This window comes from Protomyctophum parallelum (assembly GCF_964188405.1).
Source record: "Protomyctophum parallelum genome assembly, chromosome: 8".
NCBI lineage: Eukaryota > Metazoa > Chordata > Actinopteri > Myctophiformes > Myctophidae > Protomyctophum > Protomyctophum parallelum.
The window spans coordinates 52,908,801-52,931,250 of record NC_139703.1 but is presented as its reverse complement, the minus strand read 5'-3'; the positions used below and the strand labels follow the sequence as shown (position 1 = coordinate 52,931,250).

The following is a 22,450-nucleotide window of genomic DNA, read 5'->3' as shown; positions in this document are numbered from 1 at the left end:
GTTCCTTTCCCCTCCATCAGGCGCCCCGGCTGGCCAGGGGGAGGCAGTTTAGAGACCAGGATTACTGCATGTTTTTGTGAGGGTATCTACCCTAGGGGACACGGGGAGAACATGCAAACTCCACACAGAAAGGCCCTTTCGCCAACCCCGCCTTCGGGTATGGGCACTGATGACGCGGAGGAGGAAACACGCCGCCAGCACCCACAGCGCCCCGAGCGGGAATCGAACCCAGGACCTTCTAGCTGTGAGGCGACAGCACTACCAACTGTGCCACCGTGCCCCTCTAATTTTTTTATGTTTTTTAACATATTTTTTAGTCTTAGTCCTAGTAGTACAAAGTAGTAGTAAGGTTGAAATCAATTTTTTGCAAGTAGAAATTAATGCGGGTGTTAGAGGGTTAATAAACAGAAAATACATTTTTCGGTAAGTGACACATTTTCAGCCAATCAGGTCAGGATATAGAGAGAGAGAGGGGAAATGAGATATCTGGCTGGAAAGACCTTGGCAACTAGTTAGAGAAAATTAGCGAAATATCAGCCAAATCTTGAATTATCACCATAGTCATATTCATCCTCCACAAGGACACTCTGTGTCCTGCATGGGGCTCCTTGGTGATATATGCAGCTAGAAATCCATTCAACATATAGGTGGACGTTGGCATAGATGCCGGGTGTCGCAGCACCGCATGTGGCGTTCCCCCCGCTCACCAAGCCTGCCATGTAGTAAACCCCATCGTCCTTACACATCAGGGGTCCGCCCGAATCCCCCTAAGAGACCGGATGTAAGGACAGAACCATTATGAACAGTGGCGTGCACAGATAGACACTAGGGGGTGCTAGAGCACCCCCTGCCCTTTTGGCAATTTTGCTCTTGAAACCATGGACCATGGTGACATTGATCAAATCTTGATAAAAAAAACGCTTCTACTATATTATTTAGGCCCCCCACAATCTAAAGCTATGTTTCTATGTCAGTGGTTCTTAGATACAATAAAAAAGCAGACCTACAAGCGCGCTATGAGCTTGTAGATCTGCTATTTTTCAATAGCTAAAGCACCAAAATGGGTTCCCGCCCCAAAATGCGCTGCACAAGGTGCTCTTTTTTTTCACTTGAGCACCTGCCCCTCTAAATGTGTGTATTGTCCGGAGCTCCTCTGGAAAAGTATTATAAAGTAGGCTACACTAAAAAGCTAACGTGAGATTTGTTCGTTTTGTGTTTGTTGCTCACGTTGGTTGTATTATTTATAGGGCCGGGACTAATTGCGATTAATTTAGATTAATTAACTACAGAAAAATTAATCGCGATTAACTACAGATAAATTAATCGCACCTTTCTTTTTACCGCGGAACGTTTCTCACTGGGCGCTACTGAAAACTGGAAATAATAAAAAGTCACCCCATTTTGTGTTGCCTAGAACTGGAGGCCTGACAAAAAACAGTAACAATATGAAGTAAGTACAGCTTTGTGATGTCACTGAGATGTACTTGTTACTGTTACTATTTTTTTCAGACCTCCAGTTCTAGGCAACACAGAATGGGGTGACTTTTTATTATTATTTCCACAACAGGTATATTAATGACAGTAAAATGTTGAAAATGAGTGGTATCCTGTAGTCACTATTCGTTGATTCACTGGGATACCAAAAAACATTAACAAAAAAGGTTTCTCGCTGTTCTCGGGTTGAATATTGATATGCGATTAAAATGCGATTAATCTAGATTAATTAATCGCAAAGCCTCTAATTAATTAGATTAATTTTTTTAATCGAGTCCCAGCTCTAATTATTTATTTACGGTCACCTCACCTGTAATGTTAGTCTATACCTAGTGTGTGTGTGTGTGTGTGTGTGTGTGTGTGCGTGTGCGTGTGCGTGTGCGTGTGCGTGTGCGCGTGCGCGTGCGCGTGCGTGTGTGTGTGTGTGTGTGTGTGTGCATGGGCGCGCGCACGCACACTTGTTTATGGCGGTGGTGGGGGGCCTACATAATATTCTCGCACCGGGGCCCACCATGAGCTCACTACGCCCCTGGCTAAACCAATTATGTTCTGTGTTTGAAACCACTCATTTGCAGGTAAATGTTGCACTACGTTCTGTATTAAGTCAGATATGTTTACAAGTTCATATTGTATAGACGAATGCACAGAGGGTTTCCTGGGTGCGGCCATTACTGAGGTGTACCATTAAGCACAGCAGCACTGATTAGCCACACCTGGCCTATGCAGCACCTGCTCCATGGATTACCCCTCAGTAATGGCCGCGCCCAGGGCACCCCTCTGTGGATTCGTCTATTGTGGACCGCGGACACCATTTTAGAAGGATCGCGCCTTAACGTGGTGCCGACTGTATTTTCTGTGTACCACCAGAGGGTGCTGTTATGCAGATTATTAAATCATTTTGGCTACCGTCATGTATTTCTGTCTTTTCTATTTAATTTCAATATAAAAAGGATGTTGTAGGTTAAAAGCAAGTTAAAAACAGATTGTATTTGAATTCATTGTAAAACATTAATGTCAAGATCACATGTTAAAGAATACCATTGTAAAAAGACATCTGAATGCATTTAATGTAAAATGTAAAGTATTTAAGATGTTTGTACTAGACAGTCTGACTAGCTCTCTGCTGTGACGTCAATACCAGTGGAGGAGCTAAACCAATTATGTTCTGTGTTTGAAACCACTCATTTGCAGAGCTACACCAGTAAAGAACCTCAACATCCAACCCAGTGCCTCTGTGTGTGTCTTTCATGACGGGACGGGTACACAACCGTTACACTGGAACCGCAGAATTATCGATTCATTGATTAACAATTAACTATTAACATCCCTAGTACGTACAGAGTGGGGAAATCACCTACTCCCTTAAATGGCCTATTTAAGGGAGAAGTGATTCTTTCCTCTCCCTTGGGCCTGCTGAAAGGTGGATTTTCAGGCCTGTTTTAAAAGATGTACGTTTTTTTTTAAATATTTTTTATCCCACGATTTTGTAACCCATTTTTCACCCCTGTGTCAATCATCTAATGTGATCCTGGGCTCTACACACCCTCCACCAACCTAGTCCCCATATATGGGGGACAAGGGGAGAGCAACGGACTTGAACTCATGCTTCCTTCATGCCTGAGTGTCCAAGTTGCTCCTTTACACCTGACAGGGGGGAGTTTCCCTGGTTGGACGTAGCGCGTGGAAGGAACACGTTATTCCAACCAGTTCCTTTCCCCTCCATTAGGCGCCCCGGCTGGCCAGGGGGAGGCAGTTTAGAGACCAGGATTACTGCATGTTTTTTGTGAGGGTACCTACCCTAGGGGTCACGGGGAGAACATGCAAACTCCACACAGAATCGAACCCAAGACCTTCTAGCTTTGAGGCGACAGCACTACCAACTGTGCCACCTGTGCCCTCTGCATTTTTTGTATTGATGGAGTTTCTGAAGTAGTGTGTTCAATGATTAGGAAAACATTTAATTTTTTCTAAAAGTCTATTTTTTTCATAAAACTTCTGGTCTGTTCAATCAAAATTCTTCTTTAGGTGTGTATGTGTGTGTGTGTGTGTGTGTGTGTGTGTGTGTGTGTGTGTGTGTGTTCTTTTGGGCACATAGCGGAGGCACAGCGGAGGCGGGAGCGCCACATTTTTATAATAGCCTACTCCCATAAACATGATCCAATCATTATATAAATGTATTATTAATACAGTTTATAGATCATAGATCATGCTGAGCTATGTGTTAATGTATCATTAATACAGTTTATAGATCATAGATCATGCTGAGCTATGTGTTGAAGTTTGAAGTAGGCCTATAGGCTATTTGAAGAAAGTCCCCACTCGGATCCCCACACACAGTGACAGCGCTCCATACGCACAGACGACACAGACCAAATATTCTGTACACTGCAGTGTTTTTTTGTTTCCTTAAAGGACCACTTCACCACTTTTCAACCTATCTTCATAATTATAATAGGTCCTCACTAATAATCATGATAAAATGGCATGATCTTTTTCTACTCAGTCTGTGTCTCATAGGAGGGCTGTGGGCAATTTAGAAACCGTCTTCCAGTGACATCATCATTAGCAGATTTATTTTAAAAGATAGATAAAATATTTTGATTCTCATTATCGTGAGAACGATGGCTTCCATTTTCGCATTGCAACTTTTCAGGACTAGAAAGGTTTCTGAACTGCCCACAGCCCTCCTATGAGACACAGACAGAGTAGACAAACATTGCGCCATTTTTTCATGATTATTATTGAGGACCTATTATATGAAGATAGGTTGAAAAGTGGTGAAGTGGTCCTTTAATGGATCATTGCCAGTGCTATAGTGGCCGCTAGCACGCCAGTGCCAGACGGTTTTGAAAAATGACCATTCATTTTAAGTTGCAGTATAACATCCTATAGTGTGAAGGTGACCTAATACACTCACGCACCCACGCACACTTACCCTACAGGAGCCAACTATTCCCAACTTGTCTCCTGCACAGATCATGGTGTCGTCCATGTAGCCATGGAACTCCTCACAACGCTTGTGAGACATCACGGAAAGCTGGCCATGTGACATGTTGTGTGGGTGGTCAGCTGAGGAAGAAGAACACACACACACAGACAGCTCAGCTAAAAGTCCTTCTAGGACATTAGAAGACCTATAATAATCTATAATGAATAGAAGAACACACACACACAGACAGCTCAGCTAAAAATCCTTCTAGGACATCTAATTTCAGCTTTTCGTCCCATGTATTGTTATATGGAGCATATAGGGCCAGGGCATAGCAGTGGCGGCAATTTTATGGTGCCACTCACAAATAGGCCATTTAATAAATAAATGTATATATATATATATATATATATATATATATATATATATATATATATATATATCTTATATATAATAATAATAGAATAAAGGCAATTATACCTTATATAGACTAGTGCAGCTTTTATTTAAGGTGTGATTAGTGGTTGGATACGTACCATCTTTAGTTTCGCCCCATCCAGCGACCACACACTCCTTTCCATCGGGGAAGAGCTTGTTTGGCAGACAGGCATATTTAACATAGCTGGTTTCCTTGGCACAGAATGGGTCATCGGTGAATTCCAGCTGGAGTAATGCTGAGACACAGGAAACAGAATAGAACAGTAAATAATAATACGGCGGTGGCTCAGCGGTAGAGTGACTGGATCGTAAACGCAAGGTTTCCAGTTCGAACCCGGGGGTCAGGGGATCTTAGTATAATCTGATCGACAGAAGGAATTGACTTTAAATGTCGTGAGACTTGGCTAAAGCATTTCCGGGGGTCCCCAGTCCAAAAGGTTGAGAACCCCTGATCTAGATAACATCACCTGTACCACTTGTTATCTAGACACCAGTAAGACGCCCTGAGGGCGAGACGCCGAGAAGCCACCTCGCTCTAAAGGGCGAGGTCTGCATTTTCGGGCCTGTTAAGAATTCTAGTTTTCGCCGGCTGCCGGGCACGGCTGCACTAATAACTTTGGGGCGGGACCGTCTAGTTTAAATGGACAGGTATTCAGTCAAAAGGGAGACATCGAAGAGGAAGGATGGGTGGGGAAGGATCAACATATGGAATGTTAGAACAGGTCAGCTCCATATACAGTATGGAGATCTAAGGGTTTGAGGTCAGATGTAGATTTGTTGGCTAATATTGATGACACCAGGGATCTCCATATATGGGCTTAACAATGTCACATGATGTCACATGCTCCATCCCTGATGATGTCACGTGCTCCATCCCACCCGGCTATGCAATACCTGTTGTACCCGTGTCAGAGAACCCGTTGTACCCGTGTCAAATTTCTGTGTCAGGGTTGCCCAAATATGGAGTGTTGTTGTGATGTCAGAACAGGCCAGCCGACTCGACACCGGGCACTGCCCTCCCTGTGGGGGTGTGGAACGACACCGGGCACTGCCCTCCCTGTGGGGGTGTGGAACGACACCGGGCACTGCCCTCCCTGTGGGGGTGTGGAACGACACCGGGCACTGCCCTCCCTGTGGGGGTGTGGAACGACACCGGGCACTGCCCTCCCTGTGGGGGTGTGGAACGACACCGGGCACTGCCCTCCCTGTGGGGGTGTGGAACGACACCGGGCACTGCCCTCCCTGTGGGGGTGTGGAACGACACCGGGCACTGCCCTCCCTGTGGGGGTGTGGAACGACACCGGGCACTGCCCTCCCTGTGGGGGTGTGGAACGACACCGGGCACTGCCCTCCCTGTGGGGGGTGTGGAACGACACCGGGCACTGCCCTCCCTGTGGGGGTGTGGAACGACACCGGGCACTGCCCTCCCTGTGGGGGTGTGGAACGACACCGGGCACTGCCCTCCCTGTGGGGGGTGTGGAACGACACCGGGCACTGCCCTCCCTGTGGGGGTGTGGAACGACACCGGGCACTGCCCTCCCTGTGGGGGGTGTGGAACGACACCGGGCATTGCCCTCCCTGTGGGGGTGTGGAACGACACCGGGCACTGCCCTCCCTGTGGGGGTGTGGAACGACACCGGGCACTGCCCTCCCTGTGGGGGTGTGGAACGACACCGGGCACTGCCCTCCCTGTGGGGGTGTGGAACGACACCGGGCACTGCCCTCCCTGTGGGGGTGTGGAACGCGTGTGGCGAATCTGAAGTCGGGGGGGCGGAGCGGTTCTCGAGTTACGTGCCTTACAGCCGTCCGTACACACCAGTGTTGTTTTTGGCAGCAAATTTCTATTTTAGTTTTAGTCAGTCTCTTGATTAGTTTTCACTTAGTGAATTAGTGTTGGTTTAGTTTTAGTCGACTAATTGTCATGAGATTTTAGTCGACTAAATCTACGGTCAATTTAGTCGACTAAAATGTATTTTGTCGGACCTTGATGTCTTGAGAATAGCCGATCTACAAGCGCGACGCGTTGTGAGCTTGTAGATCGCAAGTTATGTATATAACTATGGTTCTATGAATACCGGATGACCGCCAGAGGGCGGTGTTTTCAACACCTGGATATACATCGCGCGCATGCGCAGAGGTCGAATATTAATACCAACAATGTCACTCCCCAGTTCACAGGGTTCATCCTCATGAAATCTTTTCGTCAGGATTCCGAGTGACAATGAACTCTGGCGGTCATCCGGTATTCATAGAACCATAGTTATATACATAACTTGCGTTCTATTTCATACCTACTGACCGCCAGAGGGCGGTGTTTTCAACACCTGGATGACTCATACCAACATGGTCACGAGGAATCTGCGCTTACCGAGGTCGGTTTGCAGATCTAATGGACAGCCAAACAGCCGTCACCACAGGGTGAGGGAGAGTCCGGTTGGCTGACTCTTGGCAAAAGCCCAAAACAGATGGAGCCCATTTGGCTGCACTGCAGCACAGATGTCCACCCCCTGGTCTGGCATGTCAAAATGCCTCTGGGGAGGCCTTGAGGCCTACTCAAGAAATCTACCTCAACGCAACAATCAAAGTACCTCTAAGTGTTGCGTTTGTCTCTGTTGAATCAAGGCACAGCCCTTCCTGTGCCCTTCATCACAGACAAAGAACAACAAAACAGCCATCACAGCTATGCCGTGCCACGGAGCCCAGGCAGGGCACAATAGGCAGGTACTAGAATGTACCATGCCTGGCTGTGGAGCAAACTAAAAGTGATAGGCTAGCCAACGTACAAGGCAGAAAGTCCTTGACGACATAAGAGGGATTGGTGAATGGTAAACCCAGACCCATCGGCATCCCAGTCTCAGGCACTGGGAAGGGCATGAAGACAACCTACTCACTTCCGTAGGGTAGCAGTGAGGGCAAATGGTACTTCCAGATAGCCATTTGATTTTGAGAACGGCCCGATCCAAGGGCTGGGGACAACGTCCACCCAAACCTGGTAGCATCAGCGCTGGAAGGGGGGTGCGGAGGGTGCTCCAGCACCCCCTGCTGGTGGAGAGGAGATTTTTTTGACATGTCTATCAGAGCGTGCTGAATGCAGAATGCACAGCGAGTGAGTTGACAGACAGACACAACATGACGAGACAGCAAAAACCTATTGTAGTTTTACTTTCACCTGCACCAGGTTTAAAGAAATCTAACCCAAACAACAACACAATAAGAGTCACATACTGTTATTATGATTAACTCGGTTAACTAGGTCCTAAATAAGTTATTATTAGGCCAATTATACCTGAATAAGACCCGAAATCTTTCGAGCGACCTCGCTGCGCTCGGCCGCATTTTCCCTTCCACCTTTCAGCCCCCCCTGGTATAAATACCTTCCAGCGCCCCTGCCTGGTAGAGTTGTACCTCGTACCAGATGGCGATTACTCGCCCCGTCAGCGTGGCTGATGGCATAACCACAATAAAGTGTGACAGGCGCTGTCCAGAGAAAGTGCAAAATTTATTAGAGCCATCATGGCCAACGAAGAGCCGTTCTGACCACCAAGTGCACATGGTAGGTCTAACATAATAGGCTCTCCGTACTGGGCACAACAGTTCTCAATCACAATTACTCTCCTGGTGGAGAGGTTAAGGCTGCCAATATCACAGGCAGGTATCATGAAAACCCAGAGCAGCACGGTGGTGCTTTGTCTCAACTAGACCACAGGCAGGTATCATGAAAACCCAGAGCAGCACGGTGGTGCTTTGTCTCAACTAGACCACAGGCAGGTATCATGAAAACCCAGAGCAGCACGGTGGTGCTTTGTCTCAACTAGACCACAGTTTACCCGTGTTGTCGTGCAACGCCCTGGTGCAGGATGCACCAGAATCAAGTAGGGTTCGGACAATATGCATGATTGTCAGTGGTCAATTTACGCAGCTGAAGGTGACCCGGGTGAGAATGCACCCTCTCCCTAAACTGTGACAGGGGATTCTGTCTCTGTGGGGAGGCCAAAGCACTTCATCGAGAAGCTGCAGTGGATGATTTGGCTGCAGTGGTAACCAAAAACAAGCCTCTAGTCGCTATAGCCCGCCCAATATGATAAACAAATTGAGGCGGAAACATGGAACCTCATACTTCCTGACCGGTATGGTGGCACCATACTACTGTGCGACTGCCTCTGCCTATCCTGTGAAGGACACACGACACCAAAAGTGGCAGCGTAGAGAAGACTTACAAGAAGTGGCCTGGCCAGGGGTGGGCCAGAGTGTCCTGCCCTAACGGTCAGCGCCGGAAGGGAGAACTACAGTTGGCCACGCGCCAAGCGCTCAAGGCCAAAGACCCTGCTCTGCCGTACATATGCCCAGTGATACGAAACATCGGATCCAAGAGGCTTAAATGGGAAGCACGTCCGCCGCCTGGACTGTATACCCAACAAGAGCATTGCTATGAAACCAGCAAGATGAGGCAAGACCTCCTGCAGAGACTGACTGGATCGAGCGACCCCTTAGTGGGTCGGAAAATCGACTGTTGACATATTATTATTATATTACGAACAAAGTCTAAAAAGTCCACTGCACACTGGCCGTGTACACCACAGACACTGGCTGGAGGTGGTAGGCAGTAGAGCGAAGCACGCTCTTACTTAAATGCCTGCACATAACTGAAACAGTAACCCAACCGTATCCACGGTGGTAGGCAGAATTCCGGGGTTTGAGGCCCAGAAATTATAGACAGGACATGTAAAAGGGTGCAATGAAAGCAGCCCTAGAGAAGCAACTGTCTATGTCGCTTCGGTGTGCCCAACAACCAGAGGGACTGGCTGGCAGCACTGTACTCGTCTAAGACGAGACAGGTCCGTGGAAGCTGTCCGGCAGCCTCCCATTAACTCTAAGAGTTTAAGCAAGGCCATGCTCGCAGATCATTCTCAATCTGGCACCGCCTGGAGCACATCCACTGTGCCCAGCATACATGACCAGAGGCAGCTGGTAGGTCTGAGATCGAGGATCAGGCGAAAACCACCACCGTCATCAGTCACAACATGAATCAAGGAGAAACCTTCAGTTGAACCAAGCTGCTTGTTCACTGTGCACTATGCTGCAAGGTCTGTTGGGTAGCAGGCCCAAACATCCGGCCTGGAACGACAGGCAGAGTGTTAAGTGTCCCACTGTACTTCCCTGGAAGTGGGGCCCGTTAGAATGCTGAGCCTATAATCGATGTGCAAGCTAGCTCAGCTGTACAGTTGCACATACGCGACATGTGTCCCTTGCATTTACCCATCGTATTGCTACTAGGAGCAATGAGCAGCCATTATACAGCGCTCGGGGAGCAATTAGGGGCTCAGACCGCGACACACATGGACACATTGCTGGCCGGATCTGGCATTGAACCCTGGACATCCAGGGGCTCTAGGTCGCCAGGCGGGCTCACTAACCCGCCATGGCCGCCCCTCGGGGCCACACTAGGCCCCAACATCTTCAGGGTAGTTAGTTACCACGTAAGCTAACGCCTAGAACAAGCATCACCCATAGGTGCCGTGCCATCCAGGCCAGAGGGCCAGGATGAGGTGACCATTAAGAGACCGTTTAACACGTCCCAGTACAGCTGCCATGGCATGGATCTAATTGGCAGACCAGTGACTCTACACTGCGTGCGGCCATGGGCAATAGCCATACTAGCTCGAAGGCTTCATCTAGTGAGACCACCAGAGAAGCAATGCTGGCATTAAGTCCAGGGTTAGGGACCCTGTCTCGGTCACCCACAGAAGGCAATCTAAAAGGTCAGTGCTACTCATCACAGACCATGAGTAGCGGCTCTGCAAACGGCAGTGAAAAGAGCAGCACCCATTTATCAATCCATTAAGACCGGAACAAGTCTGGGTTGCCGCTGCTATGTAAGTATATATCCACATGTATACTCTTCTCAATTCTTCAAATAGACATTTGAAATCATTCAGAGACCTAGGTCAGGATTCTGAAGGTGTTTACAGCATCGGCCCTAAATGGGTTAATTAAGAAGTTCTCAACCTGAGCAACTTAGTGGCCAACAGTATATACCACCTTGAAATTTCCCCTAGTTGAGAGAGCATCATCTCACAAGGGCTCAACGCTAGCATCCCCGTGGGAGGCAAATCAGCCACCACCACGGCCAGCACAGTTGACATACGTGCCAGCAGTATGCAGCCACAACAACATCAATATCTTCAGAATGGCCTTGGATCACCTCGGGATCCCCCAGAATGGACCTCCTCTGTGGGACCAGAGAGGACCAGCATGTTGCATTAGTGCAACATGCTGGTCCTCTCTGGTCCCACAGAGGAGGTCCATGAACGGCAGCAGAGCGAGACACTAAATACTACTGGTTATGTAGTTGCAGCGAAAGAGCGAGAATCACTCAAGCTACAGTGTCAAGTAGTGCCCTAGTATAGTGGCAAAGCCAAACACTTGGACCGTCATATACAACCATTTTAATACCAAGCATATTATTAATATCTGAACAGCAGCAGAGTGATGTACACTCAAGCTATGACAGCAAGCAGTACGCTGCACATGTCGAAGCAGTAGTAAGTACCAGGTACACAATGTCGTGGTTATACGAAGATCTAGCCCTATGCAGTTCGCTATGGGACGCGTCCAACTTGGGCGCGGGCAACAGAAGCACTTATAGCACTCTCACATTCTATTAAGTATATAAGAGAATGGGCCTCTTTTGAGTAATGACGTAGTACGTGCCCTCCTGAGCGAGGGCATACAATCACATAACCGCACATGCCTCACTTATATCTTATATAACCACGGTTACTGCGTAACCTCCAGATAATGGCAGCAGAAGGACACTCTCTTAATGCCTATATGGGCACAGTGCTTATACTAGATGAAGCGGTGGAGCGAAACACTCTCAGTGCTTATACTAGTCGACGGCACACCGTGACAGTAGTTCCCATGCTGAACCACGACAGCAGGCAGCGGAGCGAGGGACACTCTCTTAATGCCTATATGGGCACTACGGCAGCCTTCACGCTGAGACACAGTGGCAGGCCGCAGAGCGTAAAGCACTCTCAAAGCCTATATTAATGCCAATTAGTGCAGGGCAATTAATAAGAATTAAGTTAACTCAGCACTTGGCGTTGAATGAGTTAACCGGATACCACAAAGTATTCACACCAGCAGCCTTCACGCTGTTATACGGTGGGAGGCAGCAGAGCGAAACACACTCTCAATGCCCGTGATAACGCCACCAAGCATCTGTACACAGTATGCCATTAGTACTATACCGACAGGGCGAAGAGCAGGGGTCACTCAAGCCCGTGTCAAGTGCACAATATGACAGTGGCGGGGCGGAACATGCCCTCGGTGCTAGTGAAAAATAACCATCAGTACACAGTATGTCAACAATACTATGTATGGCGAAGGCCACTCAAGCCAGTTTCAAGCACACAGTATGACTGCAGTGGAGCGAAACACACCCCCAGTGCCAGTGATGATGCAGCAAAAGAGCATGGATCACTCAAGCTACAGTATCAAGTACACTACATATGTACTAGTCAATGTATTCTGTTGTCTTGTCAGGGCAGTCGCTGCAAAGGCAGCTAATGAGGACTAGTCCAAATAGGAATAAGCACAGCATTATATGCCTATTGTTTATCAGTACATGTTATACGAAACGCGTACGTTTGTTCACTCTCATCAGAGGTAAATAAAAATCATGCAAAGGACATACAATGAGTGCTGGCATTTTCTTCACCTCAACTTATCAGTACATGTTACCAATACTATGCAGACGTAGTTTGATAACCACGCAATGGTAAAGCGATAGAAGCTTGAACCATTATATTAGTAATTATACTGCCAAGCACAAACGGGTATTACCCGAAAAGCAGCTGAGCGGATCACACTCAAGCTATGAGATACAAGCACTGTGTGTATCTCAGATAGCAGTATACATTAAGTTAAGCTGTGACGTTAAGCACGCTGCACACAGTGACAACGAGCAAAACAAACTAGAAAGTCAGCACTGAGCTGCGTTTACAACTTGACATGCATTTTGAAAAAGTTTGTTCCTTAACCAGAAATCGTCTGGGGAGGAGCGCTCATTAACGTCACGACCACACAAACCTCTTCTTGGTAGGCATCGTTGCAAGTGCAACCAAGCGCCACATACATGTGGTAGATTGCACGTTCTGGGACAGAACGAAACACACTCTTCTTGCAGAAAACACGTGGAGAGGAGTGGTCATTCAACATGATTAGCGTCGCGGCAGTCGCTCTATCGAGGGCACAAGGCAGCTCCTAACCGTGTTGTTTTCGAGACACAAAGCGTAGCTGTTTCAGTTTCAACGACCTGCGCTTTTTCGAGGCGAAACTGCTAACCCTTAATGCATTTAGTCGGGAGGATGGACGGACAATGCCGGCACCGACAATTCAACAAATCATACAAGTTGGATTTCAGCGAGCAAACACTGTCACCAACCCAATGTACCGCCACACAGCAAAGCGAAGATAACGCAAGGCTGTAGCAGGCACGCCCGCCGGGCAAGTAAAGTAACACAACTTACCTGTAGAAAACAAAGTCCAACATAATAGTTGGATCAGGGAGCCCGGCGGGGAATTATCGCCGCCAGCCATGCCGCCTCTGGAGGACGCAAGGTAGCTCCAACCGAACGGTTTGAGGCTCCGTAGGCATGGCCCGCGTCGAGAGCCCCCGCATGCAGCCTCGAAGGGCTAGCAGGAGCTCAATAAAATAAATCGACCTGCGCTCAAAGGCGAAAAGATGAAAGAGGATGAACCCTGTGAACTGGGCACCTATATCGGTACGCCAGCAGGGGGTCACGAGTGACATTGTTGGTATTAATATTCGACCTCTGCGCATGCGCGCGATGTATATCCAGGTGTTGAAAACACCGCCCTCTGGCGGTCAGTAGGTATGAAATAGAACGGCTATTTTCAGCATGCAACCAAATGTAAAATGACTTATACTGGGGGCTCCAATCTACATTGACATTGACAAGCTTGTAGACTGGCCATTTTAACTATTCAAAAATGTTTTGCAAAATAGTAAAAAAAGGCAACGAAGTTTAGGGATAAGGGGTTTAGTGCTGACGAAAATGGAGGCCTGGGTCTCTTATCCACTAGTCCCTTCCTAACATTTTAGTCTAGTTTTTATTTGTTGACGAAATTGTCAGTAGGTACTTAGTTTGTTTTAGTCATCATAGCTTAGTTTTCATTTAGTTTCCAATAGTTTTTGTCAGTGGAAAAAGGTAGTCGACGAACATTTTTCGTCTTAGTTTTAGTCGACGAAATCAACACTGGTACACACGTACTGTACAGACAGACGTACAGACAGACAGACGTACAGACAGACAGACAGACTTACAGACAGACAGACAGACAGACAGACAGACAGACAGACAGACAGACAGACAGACAGACAGACAGACAGACAGACAGACAGACAGACAGACAGACAGACAGACAGACTTACAGACAGACAGACAGACAGACAGACAGACAGACAGACAGACAGACAGACAGACAGACAGACAGACAGACAGACAGACAGACAGACAGACAGACAGACAGACAGACAGACTTACAGACAGACAGACAGACAGACAGACAGACAGACAGACAGACAGACAGACAGACAGACAGACAGACAGACAGACCTAACCGCAAGCACGGGAGCAAACCTAAACCTAACCGCAAGCACGGGAGCAAACCTAAACATAACCGCAAGCACGGGAGCAAACCTAAACCTAACCGCAAGCACGGGAGCAAACCTAAACCTAACCGCAAGCACGGGAGCAAACCTAAACATAACCGCAAGCACGGGAGCAAACCTAAACCTAACCGCAAGCACGGGAGCAGACCTAAACCTAACCGCAAGCACGGGAGCAGTGCATGTTCGGACTAACGGGACTTCGGATCTATGGGCAGTTTCCGATATAACACCAGATTAAGGTAAGAAATCAGCTCGTCTGGAAAATAAGACATACAGTAAATTAATGGCCTCACCAATGTCATTAGTAGCAACACCAATGTTGCCTATTATCCTGTAACCCTTATAAACAAAGTCTCTCTTCACGGGGATGACCTGGTCTGACTCTTCTTTGCTCCCGATGTCCACTCCCCCCACGACCACCTGCATGTCCTTGGCGTCGTCACTGGAGAAACAAGCAAGTCAGTAATTAAGACCACCTGTGCATGTTAGCACATGTTAGCATTTAGAGCAGCTCATGTTAGCACATGTTAGCATTTAGAGTGGCTCATGTTAGCACATGTTAGCATTTAGAGCGGCTCATGTTACCACATGTTAGCATTTAGAGCGGCTCATGTTAGCACATGTTAGCATTTAGAACAGCTCATGTTAGCACATGTTAGCATTTAGAGCAGCATTACCACATGTTAGCGTTTAGAGCAGCATTACCACATGTTAGCATTTAGAGCAGCACTACCACATGTTAGCATTTAGAACAGCTCATGTTAGCACATGTTAGCATTTAGAGCAGCATTACCACATGTTAGCGTTTAGAGCAGCATTACCACATGTTAGCATTTAGAGCAGCACTACCACATGTTAGCATTTAGAAACGCTCATGTTAGCTCATGTTAGCATTTAGAGCAGCTTACATGCAGTGAGCAGCAGTGAGGACCCAACAGGACGCGATGAGGACGCCTCCACACTGGTGTCCGAACGCCTTAGATGAGTTTTTGGCTCTGTGCTGCAGGGACACCTGCCACGGATGGTCTCCAGGACGGGACAGAGTGCCTCCGCTGATCCTGAGTTCATAGTCGGTCGGGTCTGTGCGCCTGCCGCACTGGCCTGGGTCAAATGGAGACAACTAGAGCATGAGAGCCAGGGAGAGAAGTGTGTGTGTGTGTGTGTGTGTGTGTGTGTGTGTGTGTGTGTGTGTGTGTGTGTGTGTGTGTGTGTGGTACATGAACATGCATTTTGTAGGCTAATGTAGGAAATTCAATTTGTTTTTATCGACCATTATTTGGGAAATGATCTGGTCTGATGCAGTCTGACATATCGATGTTGTCAGTTACTACTGAGTAGAAATGATCTGGTCATGTATGATGCAGTCTGACACATCAATGTTGTCAGTTACTACTGAGTAGAAATGATCTGGTCATGTATGATGCAGTCTGACACATCAATGTTGTCAGTTACTACTGAGTAGAAATGACCTGGTCATGTATGATGCAGTCTGACACATCAATGTTGTCAGTTACTACTGAGTAGAAATGATCTGGTCATGTATGATGCAGTCTGACACATCAATGTTGTCAGTTACTACTGAGTAGAAATGATCTGGTCATGTATGATGCAGTCTGACACATCAATGTTGTCAGTTACTACTGAGTAGAAATGATCTGGTCATGTATGATGCAGTCTGACACATCAATGTTGTCAGTTACTACTGAGTAGAAATGACCTGGTCATGTATGATGCAGTCTGACACATCAATGTTGTCAGTTACTACTGAGTAGAAATGACCTGGTCATGTATGATGCAGTCTGACACATCAATGTTGTCAGTTACTACTGAGTAGAAATGATCTGGTCATGTATGATGCAGTCTGACATATCGATGTTGTCAGTTACTACTGAGTAGAAATGACCTGGTCATGTATGATGCAGTCTGACATATCGATGTTGTCAGTTACTACTGAGTAGAAATGACCTGGTCATGTATGATGCAGTCTGACACATCAATGTTGTCAGTTACTACTGAGTAGAAATGATCTGGTCATGTATGATGCAGTCTGACACATCAATGTTGTCAGTTACTACTGAGTAGAAATGATCTGGTCATGTATGATGCAGTCTGACACATCAATGTTGTCAGTTACTACTGAGTAGAAATGATCTGGTCATGTATGATGCAGTCTGACACATCAATGTTGTCAGTTACTACTGAGTAGAAATGATCTGGTCATGTATGATGCAGTCTGACACATGGATGTTGTCAGTTACTACTGAGTAGAAATGATCTGGTCATGTATGATGCAGTCTGACACATGGATGTTGTCAGTTACTACTGAGTAGCCGGATGTCAAGAACTTCCACAGAAAAGGTAGTTCCTTTCAAGGGAAAGTGTAAAATATTGTGTTACCGCGGCGCAGTGTTTTATCGCCTGGTAGAGACAGATATGATCAATTAACAGCCATTAAGTCATCAATAATGTTTTTAGAACATAGTGAATTCTAAGTAATTGTAACTTGGCGGGGATTCATCGTTTGGCAAAGTTCCGTTCACTATTTAAAGGTATATTCAGTGATTTCACTTAATTCAAATATCACTTATTTATTTGTTTTGTTGTGATAATCCTCTCTACTATAGAGTGTGCTGACCATATAAGGAGTTCCTCCCTGTCCCGTTAACCCCTGGGGGTCAAAAAACCTTAGGTTTCGCTTTTGGCTCTCTATCCTGATTGGATGAAAGGCTTTGCCTCCTAGCCAAAAACGAAACCTAAGGTCTTTTGAGTGAAATCACTGAATATACCTTTAATATGCAGGATTTACACACTGCTTTAGCTCGTATTCATTGCCATTTTAAACTGTATTTTCTGTACGTTTGAAACAGCTATGGTTTGTGTTGTGTGTATAAACACTGCATAATAATACCCCACTTCCAAACCAATGGTGTTGGTAGCCTACTTGGAATTTGTGTTCTATGAACATCGTTTATTAATTAATGGCTTTTTAAGCGTGGAAGGCAGAAGGTTATTATATGTGTGTATGTATGTATGTATGTATGTATGTATGTAGTTCTTATTCCAGGCGTTATGGGATATTAATTCATTGTATTGTTAATTGTGTTGAATCATGTGTTGATGTGTTATTACTGTGTATTTTTGTTCATGGATTATTGTATCTTTGGCTCTGCTCTGGGGAGTCGTTGATATCAGAGCTGTGTCTCAGTGCACAGATAATCAGATAATGTCTCGGTACGCAGATTATCCGATATCACATGAGCAGAGCCACACCGCCATACTAACATGCAGTAGCTTTGCAATAAATGGTTCATGGTCAACCTGAGCTGAAGTGTGTCAATGAACTTTGATGATCATATCTATAGAAAAGTGTCTCTTACCAAGCAAATATATCAGGCCATTGTGTTGTGTTGGATCATGTCCAGCAGTCAAGGAAAACATTGCTAGGCTTGTTTCATTTTCTAAAGTAGCGTTCCTTGTCGAGTGGCAACAAGGATCTGTGCCTATGATCTGGCAATCCATGACGCCTACTTTTAAATTAGTATATATTATTTTTTTTATCCCATGATTTTGTAACCCATTTTTCATCCCTTTGTCAATCATCTAATGTGATCCTGGGCTCTACACACCCTCCACCAACCTAGTCCCCATATATGGGGGACAAGGGGAGACCAACCTAGTCCCCATATATGGGGCACAAGGGGAGAGCAACGGACTTGAACTCATGCTTCCTTCATGCCTGAGTGTCCAAGTTGCTCCTTTACACCTGACAGGGGGAGTTTCCCTGGTTGGACGTAGCGCGTGGAAGGAACACGTTATTCCAACCAGTTCCTTTCCCCTCCATCAGGCGCCCCGGCTGGCCAGGGGGAGGAGGTTTAGTGACCAGGATTACTGCATGTTTTTTGTGAGGGTACCTACCCTAGGGGACACCGGGAGAACATGCAAACTCCACACAGAAAGGCCCTTTCGCCAAACCCGCCTTCGGGTATGGGCACTGATGACGTGGAGGAGGAAACACGCCGCCAGCACCCACAGCGTCCCGAGCGGGAATCGAACCCAGGACCTTCTAGCTGTGAGGCGACAGCACTACCAACTGTGCCACCGTGCCCCCTTAAATTAGTAGTATTTTAAAGCATCTGCGTTTGAAAACCCAACACCCCACTGTGGTTGGGAGAACTCGGAACTTTACCCCTGATGACACAACGCTGTGTGTATGTATCAACACTGGTACTGCCGACGAACGTACACTTACCTTCACATGTCAGAGTTAAAGGCGTCCATTTCCCAGCCACACACCTCACGTAGGGGCTTCCTCCGTTCATAGTATATCCCACTATGCACTCGTACAGCACCGTCTCTCTGGGTGCGTACCTGGTCTTCATCCGGCTGATCATGATGCTGTTGGAACGGTAGACCTCTGGAGGGTCACAGTGCGTTGGAGGCTTCGGAGCTGTGGAGAGATGTGTATTTTTATTGTGTATTATGTGAACGTCTCATTACTAAATCGCCGCTACCTCGCGGTTACGCCTCCGATGACTTTTAACCCATTCTGGACGGGAACCCCTTTTTGGTGTTTTAAGCATGAAAAATAGCAGATCAATCTCATAGCAGCCGCACTATGAGCTTGTAGATCTGCTATTTTTGAAGAATCTTGAAAATGTAGTGCAAATCTTTGAATATATATTCTTTCACAGTGAACGTTTTTAACTTGAATCTTTGCTTCTGGGGGGGGGGGGGTCCCTGGGACAACATATTTTCACATGGGGTCAGCGGCTAATTACATTATATTTGTGGGGGTCCTTGACATGAAAATGTTTGAGAACGACTGACATAGAAACATGGGTTTTTTCCGAAAACTGTCAGGATTTAGAAGGCATTTGTAGAATTGTCCTCAGATCTAAATGGGTTAAAAAGACAGTAGCCATTTTAGCTTTATTCGATTAGACTTCCGGTTAATTTCGCAGTGAATTTTGGGGTCTTATAAAATACAGAGTATCTATCTGGCTGCACATTTTCATGACGGGTATTGCAGCTGTTGTTTGTTGTCTGTAAAAACTATAAGATGTTTTATTTTAGTTCACTTACGCTGAACTTCTAGAGAGTGTTTTGTTGACCTCTGGGATCCATGTGTGTTTTTCACCAGACAGAAGTACCGTCCAGAGTCTCCAGGAGACACATTGTTCATCACCAGCTGAGGACCAGTGGAGATGGATCTGCGGTCTTTGTACCAGGTGTAGGTGTTTACTGGTGGGTTGGCTTCGCTGCTGCAGGTCAGAGTCACTGTGCTGCCCTCAACAACGCCTCCTGGTGGACTCACTGATACTGAGGGAATTTCTGGAGGGTCTGTGGAGGAATAAACATTGATGCACTCAATTATAGCACTGTGCTGTGTATACAGCATTTTACACCAATATCAATAACAATAATTCATGTGTAACATTACATCAACTTAGGTTAAAATAATAACACTAATGTAATTATTTTAGACACTAAAGTAATCTAAAAACACTTGATGATATTTATGTTCATGCATAGCCAATACACACACGCACGAACATCATTAATATAATTGTAATTCAATTAAAAACTCACAGTGGACATCAACAGTGACTGGAGGTGAATCGACTGTAGCGATGTCGTTAAATGCCTCACAGTGGTATCTTCCGCTGTGACTGGGCTGGACGTTAGAGATGCTCATTGTGTTCTTCTGTGCCACGACCGTGTTGTCTTTGAAAAGGATGTAGGCCTGGATTGGTGGATGTGACCCACTGGCGCTGCAGGTCAGAGTGACTGAGCTTCCTTTGACAACATCTCCTGGTGGATCTACGGCCAAAAGGACATTCTTGGGTCCATCTGTTGGAGAAAGATGTCTGTTTTACAGTCCTCATCAGTTGTTTATGTTGTTTACGTGCTTCCTTGGCCCGGACCAACCACTGAGATCTCTGAGAAACTAGAAATATAATTCACCTGCAACACTGTCTACTCACTCGGCAGTAAACAAACCGACACACAGTATAAATGTGTACAGGCTATCTGAACATTCATAAAGTGACAATGTAATGATTCTAAAGACCAAAGTGTCAAACTTTACCTAAGAAAGAGGCAAACATTGTGAAAATAGGCGATCTACAAACTCACAATGCCTCGCACTGCTTGCAGGTGGGGGGTTGAACTATTGTAGATTATGTTTAAACGCATCTTTATACATCTTAAATAATTATTATTACTTATCATAAGACATCACATGAGCCAATCGAATCATCACAAATGTCATTCACTTTTCTGCCCTCACTTTTATCCTCAATATTGCTCAGCCAATCAAATCATCGCTATGGGATGATCAGTCAATCATTAACCAATGTTTGTGTCCACACAAAACTTGTATTCTCTAGTGTAGAGGTAGTTTACCTTGTGTAGTAGACAGCGTAGTGGTAGGTGTTGTAGTTGTTACTGTAAAAAAGGAAAACAACAGTCAGGCCTACAGCGCTACCGCAAAAGAAAAGAGTCCGAGTCGGACTTGTGCGGCCCTCGTGTTCGATCGGAAGCTCGCGAGGGGGTTCAGGGGGGTTGTTGTTTTTTGAACATTGAACATCAACAGTGAGTGGAGGTGAATGGACTGTAGCGATGTTGTTCTGAGACTCACAGTGCTGGTGACAGCATAACCTGCAGGCCCAGCCAGCGTGCTTTCTGGTCTAGAGGAGCGGGTGGTAGCCTGGCCCAGCCAGCGTGCTTTCTGGTCTAGAGGGGCGGGTAGCCTGGCCCAGCAGCGTGCTTTCTGGTCTAGAGGGGGCAGGTAGCCTGGCCCAGCCAGCGTGCTTTCTGGTCTAGAGCAGCGGGTGGTAGCCTGGCCCAGCCAGCGTGCTTTCTGGTCTAGAGGGGCGGGTAGCCTGGCCCAACCAGCGTGCTTTCTGGTCTAGAGGGGTGGGTAGCCTGGCCCAGCCAGCGTGCTTTCTGGTCTAGAGGGGCGGGTAGCCTGGCCCAGCCAGCGTGCTTTCTGGTCTAGAGGGGCGGGTAGCCTGGCCCAGACAGCGTGCTTTCTGGTCTAGAGGGGGCGGGTAGCCTGGCCCAGACAGCGTGCTTTCTGGTCTAGAGGGGCGGGTAGCCTGGCCCAGACAGCGTGCTTTCTGGTCTAGAGGGGCGGGTAGCCTGGCCCAGACAGCGTGCTTTCTGGTCTAGAGGGGCGGGTAGCCTGGCCCAGCCAGCGTGCTTTCTGGTCTAGAGGGGCGGGTAGCCTGGCCCAGCCAGCATGCTTTCTGGGGTCGGGCTCACATGGAGCACGCGCTGGAGTATTAAATATTGTCTCGAACATTGTGTCTAATAGGTGGTTGCTAGGGTACAACAGGTGGTTGCTAGGTTACAACAGGTGGTTGCTAGGACCTAATAGGTGGTTGCTAGGGTCTTAAAGCAGCTGTTAGGCTCCACTGTAGCTAAATGGCATTTCCCCATTGAAATGAATGAATGTGTGCGTGCGTGCGTGCGTGCGTGCGTGCGTGCGTGCTAAGGCTGTACCCTAGCCCTTATTTTAGGACTCGAACTTCGGCAGGAATTTTCGAGTGAACATTCGGACCATTTGTTTCTAATTAATTTAAAAAATAACCGTCTCGATCAGAGCGTCTGAGTAGCAGTTTTCGGAAGGGCGGGGGAGCAGTCGGTTTGGGGGGGTTCCCGACGGCTGCGCGTCGCTTCCTCCTCTGACAGAGGGGAAGCGAGTAAGCGACGCCGTCAGAAGCCCCCTTGCTCTGGAAGGCCCCCTCACTCAGACACACAACGTGTGTTGTTGCGACAATAACATACAGCCTACCGGTATGTAAGAGGAATATAAACACAAGACCGTAGCGCAAAACTTCATATTTACCCTGCTCTAATGCAACAAAAGTGTGTTCTTCCACACT

General features: G+C 46.9%; 1 protein-coding gene across 3 annotated transcripts in view; it reads right to left on the bottom strand.

Annotated features, from left to right (window-relative positions):
• Window positions 1–432: 432 nt before the first annotated feature.
• The window catches only part of LOC310862882 (plasminogen-like), a 40,996-nt gene continuing 18,978 nt past the window's right edge, over window positions 433–22,450 (bottom strand). The window contains exons 6-14 of one of the 3 annotated variants that reach the window (XM_083770999.1): window positions 20,967–21,008; window positions 20,151–20,411; window positions 19,644–19,901; window positions 18,811–19,008; window positions 15,470–15,662; window positions 14,855–15,003; window positions 4,960–5,097; window positions 4,430–4,563; window positions 433–767 (exon numbers count right to left, since the gene is read on the bottom strand). In XM_083770999.1, the coding sequence (XP_083627125.1) occupies window positions 534–767; window positions 4,430–4,563; window positions 4,960–5,097; window positions 14,855–15,003; window positions 15,470–15,662; window positions 18,811–19,008; window positions 19,644–19,901; window positions 20,151–20,411; window positions 20,967–21,008 (1,607 nt within the window). In that variant the 3' untranslated portion in view covers window positions 433–533. The remainder of the gene's footprint in view (window positions 768–4,429; window positions 4,564–4,959; window positions 5,098–14,854; window positions 15,004–15,469; window positions 15,663–18,810; window positions 19,009–19,643; window positions 19,902–20,150; window positions 20,412–20,966; window positions 21,009–22,450) is intronic. The other 2 variants (XM_083771001.1, XM_083771000.1) reach the window with 2 other exon arrangements.